Below are 20,692 nucleotides of genomic sequence, written 5' to 3'. Positions count from 1 at the left end.
GGTCAAGAAGCATTGCAGTCTTTTCTCTTCAAGTGTGCAATCAGAACCTGATGCCAGGAGTTTTCTAACAGAGCCCAGAGCAGAATTTCAGTTCCTAGATTCAGCATTTAATGTTTCTGTGTGGGTTTAGATGAACTTGAAGAGAGGTCCATTCCCTTCTGCTGAGATATTGTCCCTGTAAACCATCACTGGAATAGTTCCTGTACTAGTACTACAGATACATACTGTATCTATAATTTGAAAAAAGAAACATCAGTCACTGGGTAGGAAAAATAAGCCACCACTGTACTCACTCATTTGATTTCACAAATTGATGAATTTGTGGACCCATTTCAAGATGAATTCTAGTACTCCCAATTAGTACAAAGAAATGACAGCAGATCTTGTGTGTATTTTGTGTTCTCTATGTGCAGCAATGTGTCTGGGAGAAGATTTTTAGGGTAAACATCCAGGACAGGAAAAAAACCAAACAAACATTGGAACAACTGTGATCTCAGTGGGAAAGCTACAAAGCTTACATTCAGTATACTATATTTAAAAATGGAATTGTCCTGCCCTTATCCCATCACTAATTAAGTATTTTTTCTCACCAAAAGTATGAAATAATGCAATTTCATACTCATACAAACTTAAGCATGATAGAAAGTGATCCCTAAAGGTTGGGTACGTGACTTCCTATTGACAAGAAACAATTGCAAGAGAAGAAACAAAGTTAATGACTTCATACAATAAGGTTTGCATGCTTTTACCTTTCCCATTTACCAGAAACAGCTGACATTATAAATAAAAATATAATTTGCTTTTTCTCTCTACTCAAATCTTTTCCTTTCAATTTATATTGCTAAGAAAACACTAATTACAGTGCTATCATTTTCTGCAGTCCTTTCTATGATAAATGCTCCTTGTTGCGAGTGAGAATCAGGAAAGTCCTAATGCAATGATACAAATTCATACATGCCACCATCATAGGAAAATTCTCCAGATGAGAAGTAAAGTAACTAGTAACAGGGAGATTTTATACTAGAATTTTGACTGCGTAAAAGCCAAAATGTGAAGTGTGCCAAGTATCACTTCTCTAATCCTATCTGGTGTTAACAAATTGCTTGGCACTGGGCAGAACATATGGAAGAGAAAGTAAATTTCTCATCTCCAAAGATTAAGTAACTCACTTTGAACTCTTCTGGTAAGTATCTTGGAAATAAGTGCTGTCAACTTGGCGGAGAAGGTGGGTTTTTTTACTCAACTGGAAAGAAGTAACCTATACAGAGAAAGTAAGTAAACAGGCTTCAAATGGTGTCATTAGTTGAACTAAAAGAGTACATGATGGGTTGATGGACCCAAGGTGGAGGCAGACTTTGGGGAAAAGTGGCTCAGCATGAGTTATCAAAGCCTTTGAAATCAGTGCTGGTAACTTTTGTTGTTATACTTAATGAGAAGGTCATAAATGAGTTTTAAAAAAAGAATGTGATTGGTCTGAAAGAATGACTGAGCACGTCATTTTCAGTTCCTAGTCTGCTGTGTCTGAGAGCTGGAAGCATCTATGTGGATCTGTCTCCAGGGTATTTGAACAAGGAGGAAGAAATGCAATAAGTTTTTTGTTCTTTCTTTTTTATTAACAAAATTGGAGGAAATTTGTGGTTTCATTTGAACAAGCATCTTCGCATAGGTTAATCGCTCTTTTAGAGAGAGTATGCTTATCTCTTTCAGTATATTTAGTCCAGAGGAAGCAAACATTTTTTTTTATGATGGGAGCTGCTTCTTGATTTCTATTTAAAATTTTTAATTCCAGGGATCATTGCAAGGTCTTCAGATTATTACTACTCTCTTTTCCACGTCAAGATCTCTGTGTGAGAAGAGTGACACAAAAAAGTATTTGAAATTCCTTGTAGAATTAGAAGATAACCTATGCTGAAAAGGACCTGTGTATGTTATCTATCCTCTTCAAAGGAGGGTGAGCTTAGATAATGTTCCTGAAAAGGAGGTTCTTAGTGCTATAAGCCAAAGAATAGATTAGTTATGTAAACTAAAGAAACCAGTTTTAACTGCTTTATCAACTAATACCTGTGTTTAAATTATGCAATACCATCATTTTGTGTGGTGAGTGGTGGTCGTGTACAAAATTTAAGATTTAGTCTCAAGTTGTGAAACTTGAGTCTCAAGTTGTGAAACCATCTCTTCCTGAAATTAATTGCTGAATTTTAGTGTGTCCTGCAAATATTAGTCGCTGTGTTATATCCATATAGCAGTCTAAAATGTACTTTAAAAAATCCTGAGAGAGTCTCAACAATTCAGTATTCTTTTGGCGAAGCTGGCAGCCCATGGCTTGGATGGGTACACTCTTTGCTGGATAGAGAACTAGCTGGAGGGCTGGGCCTAGAGAGTGGTGGTGAATGGAGTTAAATCAAGCTGGTTGGCCACAACAGCTTGGCTTGGAGCAGAGTGTCTGGAAGACTTTGTAGAAGAAACAGACCCGGGGCTGTTGCTCAACACTCAGCTGAACATGTGACAGCAGTGTGCCCAGGTGGCATAGAAGGCCAATGGCATCCTAGCTTGTGTCAGAAATAGTGTTGCCAGTAGAAGCAGGGAAGTGACTATCCCTCTGTACACAGCACCTTGAGAACTGAGTTCAATTTTGGGTCTCTCGCTATAAGAAGGACATTGAGGCCCTTGTTCACGTTCAGAGAAGGGCACTGAAGGTGGTGAGGGGTCTGGAGCACAGGTGTTATGGGAAGTGTTTCACTGCATATCCACTAATAATATAAAGCCAGCAACTTTTTTAATGCAGTTGAGCGATTAGATAGCTTTTGTCATGACTAGCCTGGAATGGATGGACAGTGACTTTTCTATGTGATGATCAATATTCACTTTTAATCTTACTGTCTACTGTATCTCAGATGTGGAGTTTGCGTTCCCACTATGCCAGGAGCTAAGTGCATATTCACCATGGTATATCATAGAAATATGGAAAGGGATATTATGAATCAGCTTATTTATCTCTTGCACCCAGTTAAGGGACCAGAATTGTGATGATAAAGATTCAGATCCCAAAGTTCCTGAAAGTGTGCAGAGAATGGCTTTTGTTCACTTAAATGAACTCTGAAACAGTTCTTACTGAGTTTGCTCAGCACCATAAAGGGGAAGTCTGAAAACTGTACTTTGTCTTGGTGCTGGTCCTTACGAGCTTCTGTGTGTTCTAGTCCTGCCCAGATGTATTTCTTTGAAAGAAAAAATTAATCAGACGAAAATGCTTCTCGACAGTCTTAATGATACATTTACCGTTCTCTGGGAGTTTCTGCAAACTCCCTGAGTATTACTGAAGTTCACCATCGATACACATTCCGTTCACGTAATTAGAAGCAGCTTATTTCATTCTTGTAGCTTCACAGACACAGTAATTGCATGTTGAAAACACCACACTTTGGGGTTTTTGTGTTCAAAGTTTGGATTGGGTCACGGAAGCAACTGGATCAATTCCACGAAGAGCCATGTGTGAAAAGTGCAGAGCCTTTCTGCCTCCAAGCTGAAACACATGCTGTGGCTGTAAATCAAGTCCAGATGATAGATGAAGAGTCATCATCTGCAGCTGGAGTTGTTGGTCAGCTGAATGGTGCGGCCAAGAACACGTCTCATCAAGCTACATGAAAGTCCTGGGCTGCTGTGAATCTGAAGCTTGCAGACACCTCCTAGGTGGTGTGCTGCTTCTCAGAAAGTGTTAGCATCAGGGGCTTTTCCTTGGAAATGTCTTTCAGGAGCCTGAAGGTGCTGTACCACTTTTCTTTTGGTGACAAAGTGATGTGAGGAGCCCAGCCTTGGAACAGGAACAAGAAAACATTGGGTAAGCTGAGAAGGGTGATGGAGAGGTCAGCAGTCAACTTTCCCTGCTGGATCCCCAAGTAAGCAGAGAGTGAGACAGAGCCCTGAGGATCTCTGTGCCACCTAAATGGGAAACAGGAATTAGAATGTGTGAATGGATGTAAATGAGCTTTGGACAATATAGACATTATTTTCTGACTTCGGACCTGGGCTAGACAGGCAGAAGGAACAATCAAGAGAACCTAAAGCATGTGGCACTTTTCCATATGAAATATACTGACTGTTAAGGAAATGTGTGTTCTGAACTACGCGCTCTTTTTAATTCCCAGTCACAGTGAGAATGGTGGGAGCTGTCAGAGCATTGCTGGATTTGACCTCTGCAATTCAAATAGTCTTCCTGCAAGTTAAGTTAAATCACATACATTCTACAAGTCTTCATAGCCTCCTTTACCTTAAAGGAATTGTTTCAGGATAAGGGAAAAAAAATGTTAATCCTCGGACTCTTAAACAAAAAATAATATTAAACACATTTGGAATTGTTTTTTCCTTGATGTGAGAATTGTTGTTCCCGTTACTCATCCTTAAATGTAGAAAATTGAGAAACCCAGTGGTTACTAACCTCCAAGTACTCACATGATCTGTGAGACTGTGATGTGCTCTTTGAAGCTGTGAGACTGTGATGTGCTCTTTGCAGCTATTTTAATAATAATAATAATAAATTATTTGAGTTCATGAGATTTTTTGAGAAAAAGAGCTCTACAGAACAAAATTTTTGGATAAGCTGGGTTAAATCCCAACGTTTTCCCTCCGTATGCTTATTTTTTCTGGCAGTAACCTAGCACTACAGTGTGAAAACCTAGACTGATACACTTAATTGTTAAAAGAAAAAACACACCACATATTAAGTCTTGAAGAGGATTTGGGACAGAGTAGCAAGTAATCTTAATTAGCGTAGCTTGGTGGACCCATGCTAGCTTACAGTGCTAAAGATTTGCTCTCAGTTTTCATTTCCTATTTCTAAGCCACCTGGCAGTGTCCTAGTTTCTGCAGCTTTGGAGCATGAGAGGCAGCAGTGCTTGAGGAAGGCTTTGTTTGCAGAAAGCAAATGTGGAGTATACAACAAGGGTGTGAGGACATGTCCAACTCATGGAGTTGAGCAGGGTCTCACTGACCTTTCTGAATAATACGTTGGAATAATGGGATAATAATTTAGTCACTGAAGGAAGGCACAGACCAGGGCAGGTATTGACAGAAATGAGTTCTGAAGAACAATTTTACATAGACATGAGGTTAAGGGAGGAAGCAAGAACAGATGCCTGACAGGAGAATAGGAGGTCTAGTAATGAGACTGAAAAAGAGATTTCAGGAGGGAGGAGTTGTGCATACCAGTGCAAAGCAGGGGCCTGGCAGGGCCTAGACACTGCAGTATTAATGTTTCTCAGCAAAGTATAGAGAGTACCTCCCACAGACCTTGTGGCTTGTGGCTGCTGAGCAAGAGAACAGAGGGCGTACTGAACTCTGGGTGAGCTCACGGGAGGGGTTAGAATGGCTGTCCCTTACATATTTTCCTTTTAATACGTGTGTGAGAAATAGTTGTCTTAAACAGCTTTTTAAGTATTTTCCCTGCGCTCATGACAGTAATGCCTGAAGTTAAATGTGGCGGGGGTTGCTCTTTCTAAATGTTTTCTAAATGTTTCAGTTAAAAATTGCAAAACACCCAGCAGTCATAAACTTTTTGCCTCAGATATTTGTAGGAAGGTTTTTGCTAAGAAGGACAAAGACCTGGAGTTTGCTGGTGAAAATCTGGGCCAACATGTTGACAAAGCACGATCTCCTATCATGTTACTGATGTGTTTGGTGACTTCTGGTTTTCTGTCCAGATTTATCCATAAAAGTCCATAAAATGCTAAAGAACTATAAAGGTAAATTTATATTTGTGGAATTATATAATATCCTGATTTGGAAGGGATCCATAGGGATCATTGCACCCGACTGTGATCTTTCAGTTGCCAGCTCTGTTTTCTACTAATAGCAGTTTGAAAAAGTTGGAATGGCACTAGTTTTTAGTGGGAAAATTCTGATGCCAGGCTGATAACTGACCTTTTGCTTTGGAACAATAACATAGTCAGCCTGGAAGTGAAGACCTAATGGCTTGCTACCCAAAACATCCTATCTCATTCATCTCTTCTCCCCGCAGTAATAACTGTTTCAAAAGAATCTGAGATTAAATAGCATCTCGTCACTATGAGTAAACGTCAAAGTCCCTCAGGGAGTTTTAATTAGTTTCTTTTCTAGGAAACCTGAAGATCTTACTCTTACCTTTGTCATTTTCTAAAATTACTTTTTGTACTTCTGATACCGTTCCTAAAATGCTTCTCATTATGTTTATTAACAATGTTTTAGCTGCACACCAAAGAAGTGATGTCCTTTGGAGAAAGTTCCAAAGGATGTTGCAGGCTTTTCACATTTATTATGGTTATTTCAGATAACAAAAAACAGAGTAAAGAGGAAAAGGCAACTCATGTGGCTACAAAAAGATATAATATTTGTAGAACTTATCCAAAATCTGTTTGCTTTTAGAAGATCACACAGGCATATCATTCTTTTGTTTACAGATTTGTGCTGGATATATTTTGGCACAACAAAACAATATGTATTTAATACTGATAATAGCACTCACTTCTGTGGATTGAATAGTACTCTGAAAAGGGGAAATATACACCAAGTTTGGAGTGTGAAAATGAACTAATTTGGAGTAGATATAAACTTCTGTCCTAGATTTGCACTAAATTGAGTGAAATCCTTACATAAGTCTGGTTGATATTATGTATATCCTTATGAGATACAAGATTTTTTGATACCATGTGTATCCTCAGTGTTCTTTCAAAGGCTTTTCTGTGGAACTGCAGACCTCTGACTGCCTTTCCCTACCAGGCAAAGAGATCTCTATAACTTCAAGTCAGAAGGAGAAATTTGGATTTATCTGTGGGACAACAGAAAATAGATAAAGCTCTGCACAGAGAAGAAAGAAATGTTGGCTTTATTTTTAGAGCTGCTTTTGTTTCTCTCTAAGCAGAAACTGAATGGAAATGAAATCTTTAAATGAATTTTCTGGGGTTTTGAAAGCAAAAATGGGAAACTGAGCTGCTGTGTTCTATTGCTGGTATTTTACAAGCCACCATGATGACTTCAGACAGTTGATTCACTTTCCCTATGGCCAATTTCCTTCTTCATTGGGAAGACAAAGGAGCTTAGAGGATATAATTTTGATGTTTTCTCTGTTTGTTACATGACCTTGCTTACTGCTCTACTGCTGCTCTTGGTAATTGAGGAATGGGTACTGTGAGAGATTTTTGGGTTAACAATTAATTTTCTTGGACTTCAGATTAAGCTCATAATTATGCAGTTTTCACCTGTAAAAGTGATGAGTGGCATGAAACCAAGTGAGTAAAATGAAATGTTGGTAGAGCATGCCAGATCTGTGTGTGAGAGACATCTTGTCTTCCTGCAGCAGTGAACTCTCTCAGTGACTGAAATTCTCACTGACATCAGAAGATGTTACTTGTTTCATTATTGCTTTAAAGGTACATTCTCTTTGTTCTGACAATCCTGATATCTTATACTCATGTAATTTTTGGGGAAGTACTGCAGTGGTGGTAGAGTTGTTCTTTGATGGCTTACCCTGAATTTGAGAGCTTCCTGGTTCACTTTTTATCTTGCACAACTTGGTATATTTTCTTATCATGCTTCAGTTGTTAAGATTTCAGGAAAGACTGTGCTTCCAAATTTCTCAAAAAAAAAAAAAAATTTTTTTTTAAATATATTTGTAGCTAATTGTGTTGAAAATGAATCATGAATAGGACAGCTACAGTAATACTGAGTAAAGTTATTTGGAGATGTTTTATTTTCAGTAGCTTAAAAACTAACTGAAATACTGAACAACCTAGAAACTTTATTAAAATAAAGCAGGATATTGGAAAACTAACATCAGTGGCAAAGTCCAGACTTAATAATGTCTGTTACATCATAATAATAGTTTCACTTCTTTCTAGTTAGACTTGCAAAAATAAACTAAAACTCAAAATCTCCTTTTTATTAGTGTTAATGTACTAAATCCATATACGTAAGTAATTTATATAGCATTATTTTTATATATAAAAAAATATGTATAATTGAAAAAATGAATAGATTGGATCTGAGGTATATAATTAGAGATCTTCTATTACTATGCAGCTTAGTATGTCATGGTGGAAGGTAGAAGACCCTCTTGATGTAGAATGTTTCTGTCAGGTTTAGGACCGTGGTAGTTGACAAACAAGTTTGTTTTATCTATGAGACAATCCCTTATCAACAAAAATAGCTTTCCAGCTTTTCAGAACAGCTGTGTTCAGCTTCAAGAATTCACATCTAGAGGTATATGTAAATATTGCATTCCTGTGAGAGAAACCTCTGAGCTGTAACACAGCCTCTTTGTCCACACAGCATCCCTGAATAAATGGATACCTACCATATGCAAAAGCTTATGTTAGAACGCTGACATTGGAAAAAAACAAAGCAAAACCAAAAAACCTCTACTGCTTTGGGAAAATGTAGCAAAGGTGAAAGAGAACAGTCCAAAAATGTCAGAAGATCAACTTCTATCCTATTCTCTGATTTATTAGAGGTCTGTCAGCAATGTGAACTCGCCTCTGAATTTCTTACTACTGTACTGTGGACTAGAAATGGAGGAGACATTTTTCAAGTGCAGGAGTCAGGCAGGCTGTGTTTTTTCCATATGTTGGCCACCAAGGCTGTGAACCAGGGCCCTGACCCATCCGTGGTTTCAGTCCCTAGAGTCACCGGAGTCCTGCTTTGGGAACCTGGACTGTCTCTGGTGTAAGCTGTGTTAATAGCTTTTCTCCTATGCGAATGTGTTTACAAAAACCAGGCTGAACCGGCCTCACACAGACCATCATTATCGCCTTCTGGTAACCTAGCAAAGTAAGGGGTGGCAAGCTGCTGCTCTGTATTGTCATAACCCTGCAGTAATTAGTGCCTTGCATCTGTAATACAACCAAAATGAATAACATCGGGGTTTCTAAGATGACACTGTTTTCATCATATATTTCATTTTTCAAAGAACATAAGGGCAGCTACAACAAACTGCCAAGGAACTCTTTTTAATTAAAACCTCTATTTTTTTATTTTTATTTTATTTTCTTGTCAAGATGTGCAAATGGTTTGAGACATTAAAACTAAGATAAAAGGATTCCCAAGCACTGTTTATATATAGCCACTGTGACTGCATCTACTTTGCATTACTTTAACTTAAGTAAGTTATAGTGCAGCTTGACATAACTCAAAGATGCTCTGCAGTGGTATTGAGGCTAAGAGTGGAAAAATGCCTTACGTAGCTTGGGGAGAATTCACCTCATATCAGAGATCCTGCATCTGGATATCACAGACTGCTCTGGATCAAGCTCTGGATTATTTCATTGGCCCAGATTTGGAGGAAAACAAGAAAAGTGATTAATTGCTAGTTCTCCTTAGCTGTGATGAGGCTTCCTTCACTTTAGCTTAATACCCAAACTGTGTGTGATTGGTTACTGTACCTTACATAAGGTACTTATAATGTACCTTCTCTTCAGAATCACAAGAGATTGTGTTTGTTCCTGGAAAATGAGCACAGCTGTTGGCATGTGAAGAGTTGGCTGCATCCAAATCTGTGGCATAAATCTCCCAGAGCTCTTACCCCAGAAATTTACCTGAGAAACCTAGATAAAGACCCACATTATTTAGTCAACATGCATTTGAAAGAAGGGTTTCCAATATGCATCACTGAGGTCATTTAATAATCTTGGCATTGCACTGTTTTTGATCAACCCTGAATCGGTTACCATAGAATCATAGAATGGCTTGGGTTAGAATGGCCCTTTAAAGTCATCTATTTCCAACCCCCTGCCATGGGCAGGGCTGCCACCCAGCAGCTCAGGCTGCCCAGGGTCCCATCCAACGTGGCCTTGAGTGCCTCCAGGGATGGGCACCCACAGCTTCTCTGGGTTCTGTTTCACTGCAGATTCTGTTTGACCTCTACTGATCCAAATGCTGAAGTGCTTATTCAGGCAAAATTCATGGTTTGTTTTCCTAAGATAAAGGATAAAAACTCTGAATCCGGAATTCTGGAACTGGTCACTTAAAAGCTGTAAGACAGCGTTTTGGAGATAACTAACAGAAAACCAGTGCATAACAGTTCAGTACAGAGAGCACAATTTTTTTATTTATTTTTTCTTATATATTATCTACAAGCACAAGCTTTCATATTTTTAATGTAAAAATGCATACAGATCGTTATATATATATATATAAAAATCAACTAGCCTTGTAGCAAACTGCCAGATGCAACCATCCCCAGGTTTGGGGACAACACGTCTGGATCCAGGTGCAAACTCAATGGCTGACCCTCACTTCCATCCTTAGTTGTACCAAACCCCAGATATGAAGATTCTCAAAGTTCTAGGGAAGTCTTGGTTCCTGATCCAGGTCTTGCAGCATGGGCATGACTAACTCTTCATCAATTGAAGATAAATATTTAAAAACTTCATAAATGGCAATCAACTTGTTGCAGGTAACAAGTGTCCATTTCACCTTTCCTCCCCCTTTTTGTTTTTCTTCCTTCCTGTCCTCCCTCTGGAGAAATGGAAAGGACAGAGGAGAGGAATCGATTGTTAGCATTGTACATTTAAATAGCAGCATTAGAAACAGGCTTTACGCTGTTGAAACTGCTGCAAAATGGCTACTGAATGCAAATTCTTGTTGCATTTGGTCTTTCCAGTGCTTGGGCACTCTGGGGCTCAATTTGCACGCTGTAGAAATATGACACATTTATAGCATAGCCAATAATATGTTGCTACATTGTGAGGAACAGGAGATCAAATTGCATTTAATACTATGTAGTGTGTATCAATAGATTATAATATACTGTATTATAATTGGCTTGTCAAGCAGCTTATTACGCCGAGAAAAAGAAAAAAAAAGAGCAATTAAGTAAAGAAATTTGTATTTGAGTGGGAGGAAAGGTCATAAAATAGCAGCCTCCTTTCTGACTGAATGTTTATCATGTTTGGCAGTTTCCAAATTCAGCCTTCGCAAAGGAATGTTTCTATTTTTGCTAGAGGTTCTTTACGTAACAAGTAATGTTTGCACGGTAGAATATTTTCTTTCATGAAGATTTTATAACTTCCCCATAACGCTATAAAGAAGATATAATTTGTTGGGATTCTTTTGGAAAGTATTATGGCCATACCTTAGGCTTTCCTTCCTTTCAAATCTCTTAATACAAATATGATTTACTTTCTCTTGCAATTCACGCATTTCTTCTTTTTGTATTTTAAATGCTGCTCTACTCTGAAATCTAAGACTGGATTTCAGAGAAAAGAACTGTTGACGTTGTCTTACAGAGGGATAAATCAGTTGCTCAGAATACCAACATGATGACTTCCCTCATCAGCTGCGTTCCTATGGGATTGCAGGTAAGGATTCTGTTTGCTTCAGATTCATGCAACAGCACTGATTTGGAAGATAACAGACTGATTTAGTATCCAAACTTGCAAATGCTTACTCATTCTCCTAACGTGCAAGTTCAGACCTTCAGCTAATGACTGTCAGTGCATTAATCTCTCTTACACTAGTTTTGACTCTGTATTACTAACAGGACTAAAAATATAAAATATATAAAAATACTAAAGATATGGGTGGGTTTTTTTATTTTTTTTTAATTACTTTGGTATCTTTAAGCCAATCCTGACTTGGGATATTTCTCTGTGCATGGGGATATACAGACTTGGTTCTCCAGCCTGTTCCATCATTTTACAGCTACCTACAGCCATATAAAGTGCTGTCCTAGCAGATATCCTCACTCTTGTACTTCTATAGCAAATAGATTTGATAGCCTTGTATAGCGCCGCCTTGAACAGCGCTGTTATTTCCTCATGAAGGCGAATAACCATATGAAGTGCAAAGCAGCAGTAAATAAAGTTGAAAGCAGTTGCTGTAAGAGGGCTATTCTTCAAAAGAAAGCACTGCTAAGAATCTCATGTATCACCCTACCCTTTGGCTGTGGTTCTGCATGATGTTTGAGCTGTGCACAGAGATGCAACACAACCAGTGGGACAAGCAATATCTGAAAGTCTTCCAGTGTTAGTTCCTGTCTCTCTTACTTCTTCTAGAAGACTTCACTACTACAGTTAATGAGACAAATACACACGGGCAAAACTTGATAGCTGGCTTAAATGTGAGACATGAGGGAGGAGCAGGAGAAAAAAAAATCTGGAGGCCTTTTATCCCAGGAATCAAAAATATGATAAAATGTACTTTCACTTGAAAATGCCAGACAGAACCACAAAAGGCTGTGCTGGTTTAAACCACAGAGTACTTCAAGCAACATCTGGAAGTTAAACAAATGGAAATTACGGCCTTCTGTTATGGTGAAAGCCATTTGCAACTGATTTATGAGGGCTGCTCCAAAAGTAATGCTGCTTACTCTATTATGCAGGCCACAATGTCAGAGGCAGATGTTGGTGGTATGGCAGAAGAGGCTGAACCTTCCCACCAATATTCTGTTACATTTTGTTGCTGTGTGACAGATGGGAGCAGACAGGCAGTCTGACAGAATGGCATCTGACATGGAAGTGTGTATGAGGCAAAGATGTGGCATTTAATTCCTCCACATGGAAAAAATGGCACCAGTTAACATTCATGGACACATGCTGAAAGTTTCTGGAGACCAAACAGTGGATGTCATTGCAATGAGGCAGCAGGTGATGCATTTCTGCAGTGGTGACAGTGGTGTGAAAGACAAGCCATGTTCCAGACGGCCATGCACAGCTGTCAATACTATGAAATGAAGAGTGTCTCTATCAACTCATTTGCATAAATCTGCCAATGGTGGTAACTGTGTTGAAAAGTAGTGTTTTGTAGCTGAGAATTTTCTCTATCTAGTGCTATTGTGCTCTTTGTAGTTTTTGTAACTTTACATGGAAAATAAAAAAGGAGGCAATACTTTCAGAGCAGTCTACATACATTTGGGCTCAGAATTTAAACGTTTGCCCTCCTAAGGTTTAAGTTTTTCTTCAGTAGGAGATAGAGTAAGAGAAACTACTTGAATTGAAATAAATCCAAAACAAAATTGTAAACAAAAGCTAAAAACTCTCTGTAACGAAATGAGCAGAAATGTGGTTATTTTTTATGTTTAATTTCCCGATGCATACGCTCCCATTTCCTTAAGTACAGCACTGTACTTCAAGGAGGAAATACTGAAATACCACTGGGCTAGCTGATTATTTCTTGATGAATTCTGTAGTTTTAGAGGATCTCAAAAAGCAGCTGAACTTCAGCTCTGCTGAAATGTTTGTCTTGCTAGCTAAACATTCCATGAAAAAGACCTTTACTGTATTTTTTGCATAACTTGCTAAGAACATCAGCACTCATAGATCTGACAAAATAACAGGGAAGGACTGTTTGGGGTAAAAGCACACAATGCGCCAATTTAGAGCTGGTGAAAGGTGTCAGATGAACCTTCTGGTACAACACAGCAGCCTCAGTCCTTGAGATTACCAGTTGTGATGGTTGTTGCTGCACTGAAGACTGAGTCTTACTCTCCAAGTAAGTGGCTACTGAGCAGTTGGCTGGCTGGGAATGATGTTTAGGCACTACTGACTTGCAGGGGACTGGAGCCAGCCTTGCAGAAGCAGAAAATACTCTGTAAGTGCCAACCCCCACAATCATTTAGTCCTTTGGAGTTTTTGTTTGTTCATTTTTTTCCACGTTAGCCAGAAGCAGTGTGGCTATGATACATTTTGAAACAGGAAAAAGTCTGATTCTGTGCTACTCAAAAAGTGGTGTGGTTTCAGTTTACTCTTTTTTTAATAGCAAAGCTTTGACCGTTTTTTATTAAATGTGCTCTGCCTGCCTTGTCCCTACCACAAGCTAATATGCTCTATAATGCTTTTCTGGCTTTTTCTCTTTTTAGCTGCTGATTTTGGTAAGCATCTTATTAATAGCCTGCTTGACGTGCGTAGTGGAGCTTCGTCTCCGAGTCTTGCCCTGGACCATCTTTCGACGCCGTACCTCACGACAGAGCTCATAGAAGGCCTCCATAATGTTGCCCTCTCCTGTGCAAGCAGAGCACTCATAAAAAGCACATGCTAGTTCTGTGGCCAGCTTTTCACCTTCCTCTGTGCTGACCTGCCTGGAGTGATCCAAGTCTGCTTTGTTCCCCACCAGGATCAGAGTGACATTTTTGGGTTTTTTAACTTCATCCAACAAGTTCTTGAGTGGTAGAACTTCCTCGAAGCTGCCTCTGTCCGTGATGTCATAGACCAGGACGAAGCCTTCACCCCATCGCACGTGTCCTTCTTTCTGAATAGCATCCTCCTGTTTTGAAAAGACAGACAGCAGCTTTAGGAACACGATTTTTGAAAAAGACAACAGGCTTTCATTCAGACAGACATTGTTCAGAGCTGGAACAGGCTCCCCAGGGAGGTGGTTGAGTCACCATCCCTGGATGTGTTTAAAAATTGTTTGGATGTGGTGCTCAGGGACACGATTTAGCGGAGGGTTGTTAGAGTTAGGGTAGTATGGTTAGGTTGTGGTTGGATTCAATGACCTTTAAGGTCTTTTCCAACCTGAGTGATTCTATGGTTGCTCCCCCGAAGCCTGGAAAGCCATGTACATCTGCCTGACTCGGTACTCTAAACACACTGCTCTATTGTGTGGCACAGGAGACTGTGGTGGTTTCACCCTGATGGACAGCTAACTGCACCACAACTGCTCTTCCTCTTCCAGTCCTCAACGGAATATGTGGAGAGAATATGATGAAAAAGGGCTCAAGGATTGACATAGATAAAGACAAGGAGATTGCTCACCCATTTCTGTCACGAACTAAAAATATTCAATATAGGGAGATTAATATAACTTATTGCCTAATACTAACAGACTAAAGCAGTGTGAACTCACAGCAAATTAAAATCACCTTCCCCCAATCCACCCTCTTCTACCTCCTTCCCATGTGCAGCACCAGAGAATGGGGGCTGCAGTCAGACCATCTCTGGCACTCCTTCATAGTCACTCTGACTCTGCTCCATGTGGGATGCCTCCCACGGGATGCCATCCTTCCTGAACTGATCCTGCTTGGGCTTCCTATAGACTGCAGCTCTCTGAGCACTGTTCCAACACAGCTCTGTACCATGCGGCCCATCCTTTAGCAGCACACTGCTCTAGTGTGGGGCCCCACAGCTCCACAGACCTCCTGCTCCACCACTGACTCCTCACCACGGGCTGCAGTGAACTTCTGCTCCATGCTCGGAGCACTGACCTTGGTGGCTGCAGGGCTGCTTCTCCCTCATTTCTCACTCTTCTTTCCCAGTTGCTGTATTTCAGTGTTTTAACCCTTTCTTAAATCTGCTCTCCCAGAGCACACCCAGCATCACTCATAGCTCAGCTTTGGCAGCAGAGGATCCCTTTTGGAACACTGGGGCTGGCTCTGCTGTGGCATGGGGCTCTGCTCACAAAGGTCACCCTGCAGCCCCACTGCTAACAAAACCTTGTCAAGTAAGCCTAATACAGAGCCCTACTCTGACAAGCTGTCATGGGCTGCCAGTTCTGGGCAGGCTGGTAGCAGGCAACCAGAAAAGTCTCTGTTGAATGATACCCAGCACACAAAATGTATAGGAATGTGCAGCTTGAATGCCTGCCATGTTTTGAAAGGAAGGGGGTCCTTGCAATGACAAAACTGTTCTACAGTTTGTTGAGAATCATTGGTAGAAGCTGTTGAGCCTCATCACTTGGCTGGAGAAATATACTATGGCTTTCTGAATAGCAATAACACATTATACAGTTGGCCCTGAGTCAAGGAATGCAGCAGAAATAATTTTAATCCCAGTATAAACCCTGACTTTGTTCTTCTAGTGCTTGAAAGCTGTAAGCAGGGTCCCTCGCAGAAAGGTCTGGATCTAGCATGCTGGGTCTGGCAGCAAGCTTGTGATGGGGGAGGAGGGAGAGCTCTGCTCAGAAGGAAATCTCAGTCCCCAGGAGCGGAGCACATCTGCCACCCACCACACTGCCACCACCGCACTCCCCTTCTCCCCTTCCCTTCTCCCTGTCTGAGCCAAGTCATTGGATGTTGGAACATGCACTCACGCACCTGACCAGCTGTATCTAGTATCTCCATGGAAACCACTTCATCATCAATGGTAGCTTGGTGACGATATGTAGACTCTAAAATAAGAACACATTTTGTTGAAATGTATTAAAAAAGAGTAATTTTTTCTATCTTCCTTACAGCTACCTCAGGCATACGTGACACATGACTTCACTAGATTTTGTTTGCTGGTGGTGTTCCAGCTGGTCTGGAGCACACTTGAATCTTCCTTTCTACTTCTGTGACTCTTTTCTCTCTCTCCATATCTTTCTTTCCAATGTCTTATGCTTATAGAAGGCTGTACCTGTGAACGCTATGGTCTGCTCCCAACAAAAGCACTGAGTCTCCTGCAGCAAAGAGCTCTGCAAGACTGCAGACCGTTTTTCATGTTTGCTCAAATGAAGGCTGCCACTTCTAAAACACAAATTCTGCTACTCTCCAGCTCAGAAGCCTGTCATTGTGGAGCCTGAAGTCTGACAAGATCAAAACCAGCACGCTTGTAGATTAGGGACATAACTGCCATGCTCAGGCCTTACGTGATGTTAAAATGACGGAAGAGCTAGGTATTTCAGGAATGTGTCTTTGAAACATGCTGAAATCATCACATTCCCCTCTTATAGCAAGGGCTCAAGGAATGATTTCCCTTTATGTGATTTATAAGGATAGCCAGTGGCATTAAGCATTCACACTACGCTACGGAAGTAAAGGAACCTATTTACTGTGTCCCAGGTTCTGGAACCAAATAACAAATCAGAAACCTCATGACCAAAGGAGCTTGTTTTATCTTAATGAGCTGATAAGTTACATTTGATAGTGTTTGACCTAAAATTTGGAAACTCATCTATGCTAACGCTGAGATTTATTACTGTTGCTAGCTCACAGATGTCCTGTATCAAAAGGCTAACGCATATGTTGTAAAACTGTGGCCCATTACTATGAATGCTTTGCGCTGTCAGGGACACAGTGCTTTTATTTGGTGCAAATCTCCCCAAAAGGAATGCAGGATATGTTAAAGGAAGGACATTTCTTGAGTTAAAGCTTCTGAAAGGGCTCATGTTTGGTGCATGTATTTTTTCTCGGGGGGTTACATACTTTAATGTATCACCTCTTCATAGCTGAGAATGTTTCAATGATGTCAGCACTTCAAACACTCTCTTCCCACACCAAAAACTGTCACTTCCCCACCCATACCCCCTGCCCTGGGCCACCTTAATTGCTTTACATAGCACAGCTGCCTCTAATAGGGACAAATGGTCAGTTTAATTAGGCAGATGGCAACCAATCTTGCAAAGAGCTTCAGGCAATGAAGGCTGTGGTGGGTTATTTTTTTGTTTTTTTTTTTCAAAGCAGAACCCACCCACTGCTCTTCATTATTGTAAGGCTGTTAAAGATGTTGATGGGGTTCCACCTTTTGATCTTGAAACTATTCCTACAGAACAGAGTAAGATATATCTCAGAATCTGAGCATGCCTTACCTATAGCACTTCCTGCAAGGGAATGCAGCTGAGCAAAAGCTCTGCTTTAGTACATAAGATAGAGTGATGCTCATTTAGTAAGCTAGTTTGGTGGAGAAAATGCTCACTGTAAGACAAGGACTCCCTGTGCAGTACTCCCTATTCGAGGCACATTTATAATACTGTGTCCAGTTCTGGGCTCCCCAGTTTAAAAAAACAAAAACAATACAACAAACAAACAAACAAACAAACAGGGAAAGGAGTCCATCAGAGAGTCACAAAGATAATAAAAGGCCAGGAGCATCTCTTATATGAGCAAAGGCTGAGTAACCTGGGTCTGTTCAGCCTGGGGAAAAGAAGACTGAGAGGGAATCTGATAAATGTTTAGAAATATCTGACAAACATGTGAAAGAACTTCCTTATAGTAAGGGTAATGGAGCACTGGAAAAGGTTAGAGGGGTTGAGAAGTCTCCTAATGTAGAGATATTCAAGACCCGTACGGATGCCAGCCTGTGCAACCCACTGTAGGGAACCTGCTTTGGCAGGGGGGTTGGACTCAATGATCTCTTGAGAACCCTTCCAACACACGCAGTTCTGTACTTCTGTGATTTAGCATTTTATATTTCATTTCCTTGGCGGAGAGTGGTATGAAAAGGAGGTTTTCCAAGTGAGTAATGCAATATTAGCTCTTCACTCATTTAGATCTTTCAGTGCTTAAATACCTTCAACCAGCTGGCCCTGCCTGACCAATAGCTGCTAAGAATTGGTTCACCCAACTCCAGAAAGTTTGTCTGCCCACATTTCCAACCTATCTGTGAAATGCTCTTCTTAGGAAGCAGGATGTGGTAGCTCATAGGGCTCTCCTCCATGAGTGAATCTTGAGGAGTAGACTTCTGCCTGCTGCAGAAAGGAAGCACGATTCTTAAGAGAGATTTGAACTCTTGAAACAGGACTTTGCCAGTGCTTCATGTTGCACATTTAGCTCATTTTATCTGTTTTCTTTAGGGAGGAATTTGATTCTGGCTAAGTAGAATTGATGGAGATCAGATTAGTGTAAATACAGCTTAGTAGAAGTGAGTCTGTTCCCTGCTTTGGAATGTGTGGTAAGCGGTGATTTTTAGTGAGAAGTGTAAAACAGCTGGCTCTTTGAAGCAGTTTTGGTGCAATAGCAGACATGGCTTTTCCTTCAAGGGAACAGAAACATCTGAAGAATCCGGTCAGATGTTATAATTCCCAAAGTTGTGATTTCCAATCTGTTCACATTGAGCACCCTAAAGCCTTAAGATCCCATGATGCTTTACGAATAAGTGGCCTTGCTTCAGTTTTTATTAATGTTATTTTGCTCTGTGCTACTCTTTATTTTGAGACACACAGGTAAGGAGAAAGCTGACTTGAGATTCTCAAACTGGAATCATCCACAGTACAGGTGTCTGTGTCTCACCTAACTACTGTGACTCCTACTGAAATGGATGAAGTAAAATACATGCTGGACATAGTTTGTATAGTCTTTTTCCTGGGACGAATCATACCTCAGAAGCACTTATATCTAAATTGGTCTAAAATTGGTCAGATGAATACAGGCTGTAAATGTCTTATCCTTGTGTTATTGTGGTCAAGTAGAAAGAGTAAAGTGTATAGCATTGTCCCAGCACCTTTGTGATAAAGGCTCCCAAGATAATACCAGCCAATTTTCTGAGCTCCAAACTATCATTTACTCCAGGTGATATGTCACATTTATAGTTATCTAACATCCCACTGACAGAAAATAAACCTCAGAGCTGTATTTTGCCATTTGTAGACTGCATCAGAACTGCTACTCTCAAAGCAGAAGTAGGCAGCTGATGCTGACGGAGTAATGGTGCACCTGATAATAGCACTGTGAGAATAACAGTAGTCATATTCAATTCTGCTTTGTTGTAAGCAAGCCTGACCTGTTCTTGTTGGTTTGAGGATGTCCTATGTTTCTGTTCATGTTCTCAGTGATTAAAGAGGCTGCTATTGTGTGGCTCTGGAAGCTGATGTCAACTTTCAAGGTCTTCTCTTGCTTACAAAATTGCAATCTCCCTGCACTTTTGCTGTATAAATTTGTTTGAAAATTAAAGCTCATTTCCAGGAATGTCTATGTCTATTGAAAGGCCTGAAAAACACCATTATCGTAGTAGCAACTAGTTTGTTTTTCAGTACATAATATATTGCCACATTAATTTATTAATATGGACTGGATATTTTTTTTTTAAATTCTGCTGCTGTGGAAATAGCTTTAGAAACCTGATCTAGCTGCAAGTGTCCCTGTTCATTGCAGGGGAGTGGAACTAGATAAACTTTAAAGGCCCTTCCAACTCAAACAGCTCTATGATTATATGAAATGATAAATCTTTGGAAAAGGCAAAAAAAAAAAAAAAAAAAAAGCCAACCCAACAATAGCAAAAAAAGCCTTCGTTCTCCATGTCGGTGTGTCACAAATCTCCTTATTCTTCTCAGCAATCTTATTGTGCAAATACAGAAAATAGTTCTAAGATTGCACAAAGGCAACTTTTAAGCCTATACTGCGCAGACTGTCTGTGGATATGACATTCAGTCACAGCTTGAGCACAACCTTGTGTGCTGCTTATTATGACATTTAATAAGGCCTGTAAGTACTAAATAGTCATTTATCAAACATGTTTGTCCAGGGCAACCTGGATCTACAGAAGACATTTGTTTCAAAAGATTATATTTTCTAGAGGATCAAATCTAAGAAATAATTACTAGGTCTTAGTCTGTAGGTCTAAGGTCCTGGGAACTGGCTGTTGTAGCAGCCAAGTCACTCTCAATGATATTTGGAAAGCCATGGTGGTCAGGTGGTCCCTGGTGATTGCAAAAAGGGCAACATCCATTTTTAAGAAGGGTAAAAAAGACGATCTGGGGAACTGCTGACCTGTCAGCCTCACGTCCATGCTGGGTAAGGTGCTCCTGGAAGCTATGCTAAGCAACGTGGAAGAGAGGGAGGTGATACGGGATAACTAGCACAGCTTCACCAAGTGCAGGTCCTGCCTGACCAACCTCGTGGCCTCCTGTGGTGTAACTGTGTCAGTGAAAAAGGGAAGAGCCACTAATGTCATCTGTCTACTGTACGACCTTTGATACGGACCCCGTAACACCCTTCTCTCCAAATTTGAAAAACAGAGATTTGATGGGTGGAATGTTTGAAGGATGAGGAACTGGTTGCATGACTGTATCCAGAGAGTAGTGGTCAAAAGCTCAATGAATG

General features: G+C 40.3%; 1 protein-coding gene across 2 annotated transcripts in view; it reads right to left on the bottom strand.

The window, feature by feature from the left end:
• Positions 1 to 11,943: 11,943 nt before the first annotated feature.
• RERG (RAS like estrogen regulated growth inhibitor) overlaps positions 11,944 to 20,692 on the bottom strand; it is a 103,295-nt gene continuing 94,546 nt past the window's right edge. For both annotated transcript variants that reach the window (XM_065742539.1, XM_065742538.1), the window contains exons 4-5: positions 15,992 to 16,065; positions 11,944 to 14,223 (exon numbers count right to left, since the gene is read on the bottom strand). In XM_065742539.1, coding sequence (XP_065598611.1) covers positions 13,816 to 14,223; positions 15,992 to 16,065 — 482 coding nt within the window. In that variant the 3' untranslated portion in view covers positions 11,944 to 13,815. The remainder of the gene's footprint in view (positions 14,224 to 15,991; positions 16,066 to 20,692) is intronic.

The sequence above is a fragment of the Cyrtonyx montezumae genome, unplaced genomic scaffold, assembly GCF_038088225.1.
Source record: "Cyrtonyx montezumae isolate F1298 unplaced genomic scaffold, pur_monq_1.0 scaffold_3, whole genome shotgun sequence".
In the NCBI taxonomy this organism is placed as follows: Eukaryota; Metazoa; Chordata; class Aves; order Galliformes; family Odontophoridae; genus Cyrtonyx; species Cyrtonyx montezumae.
Note: the sequence above shows the minus strand (reverse complement) of the source record. Positions and strands in the feature narration are given on the sequence as shown.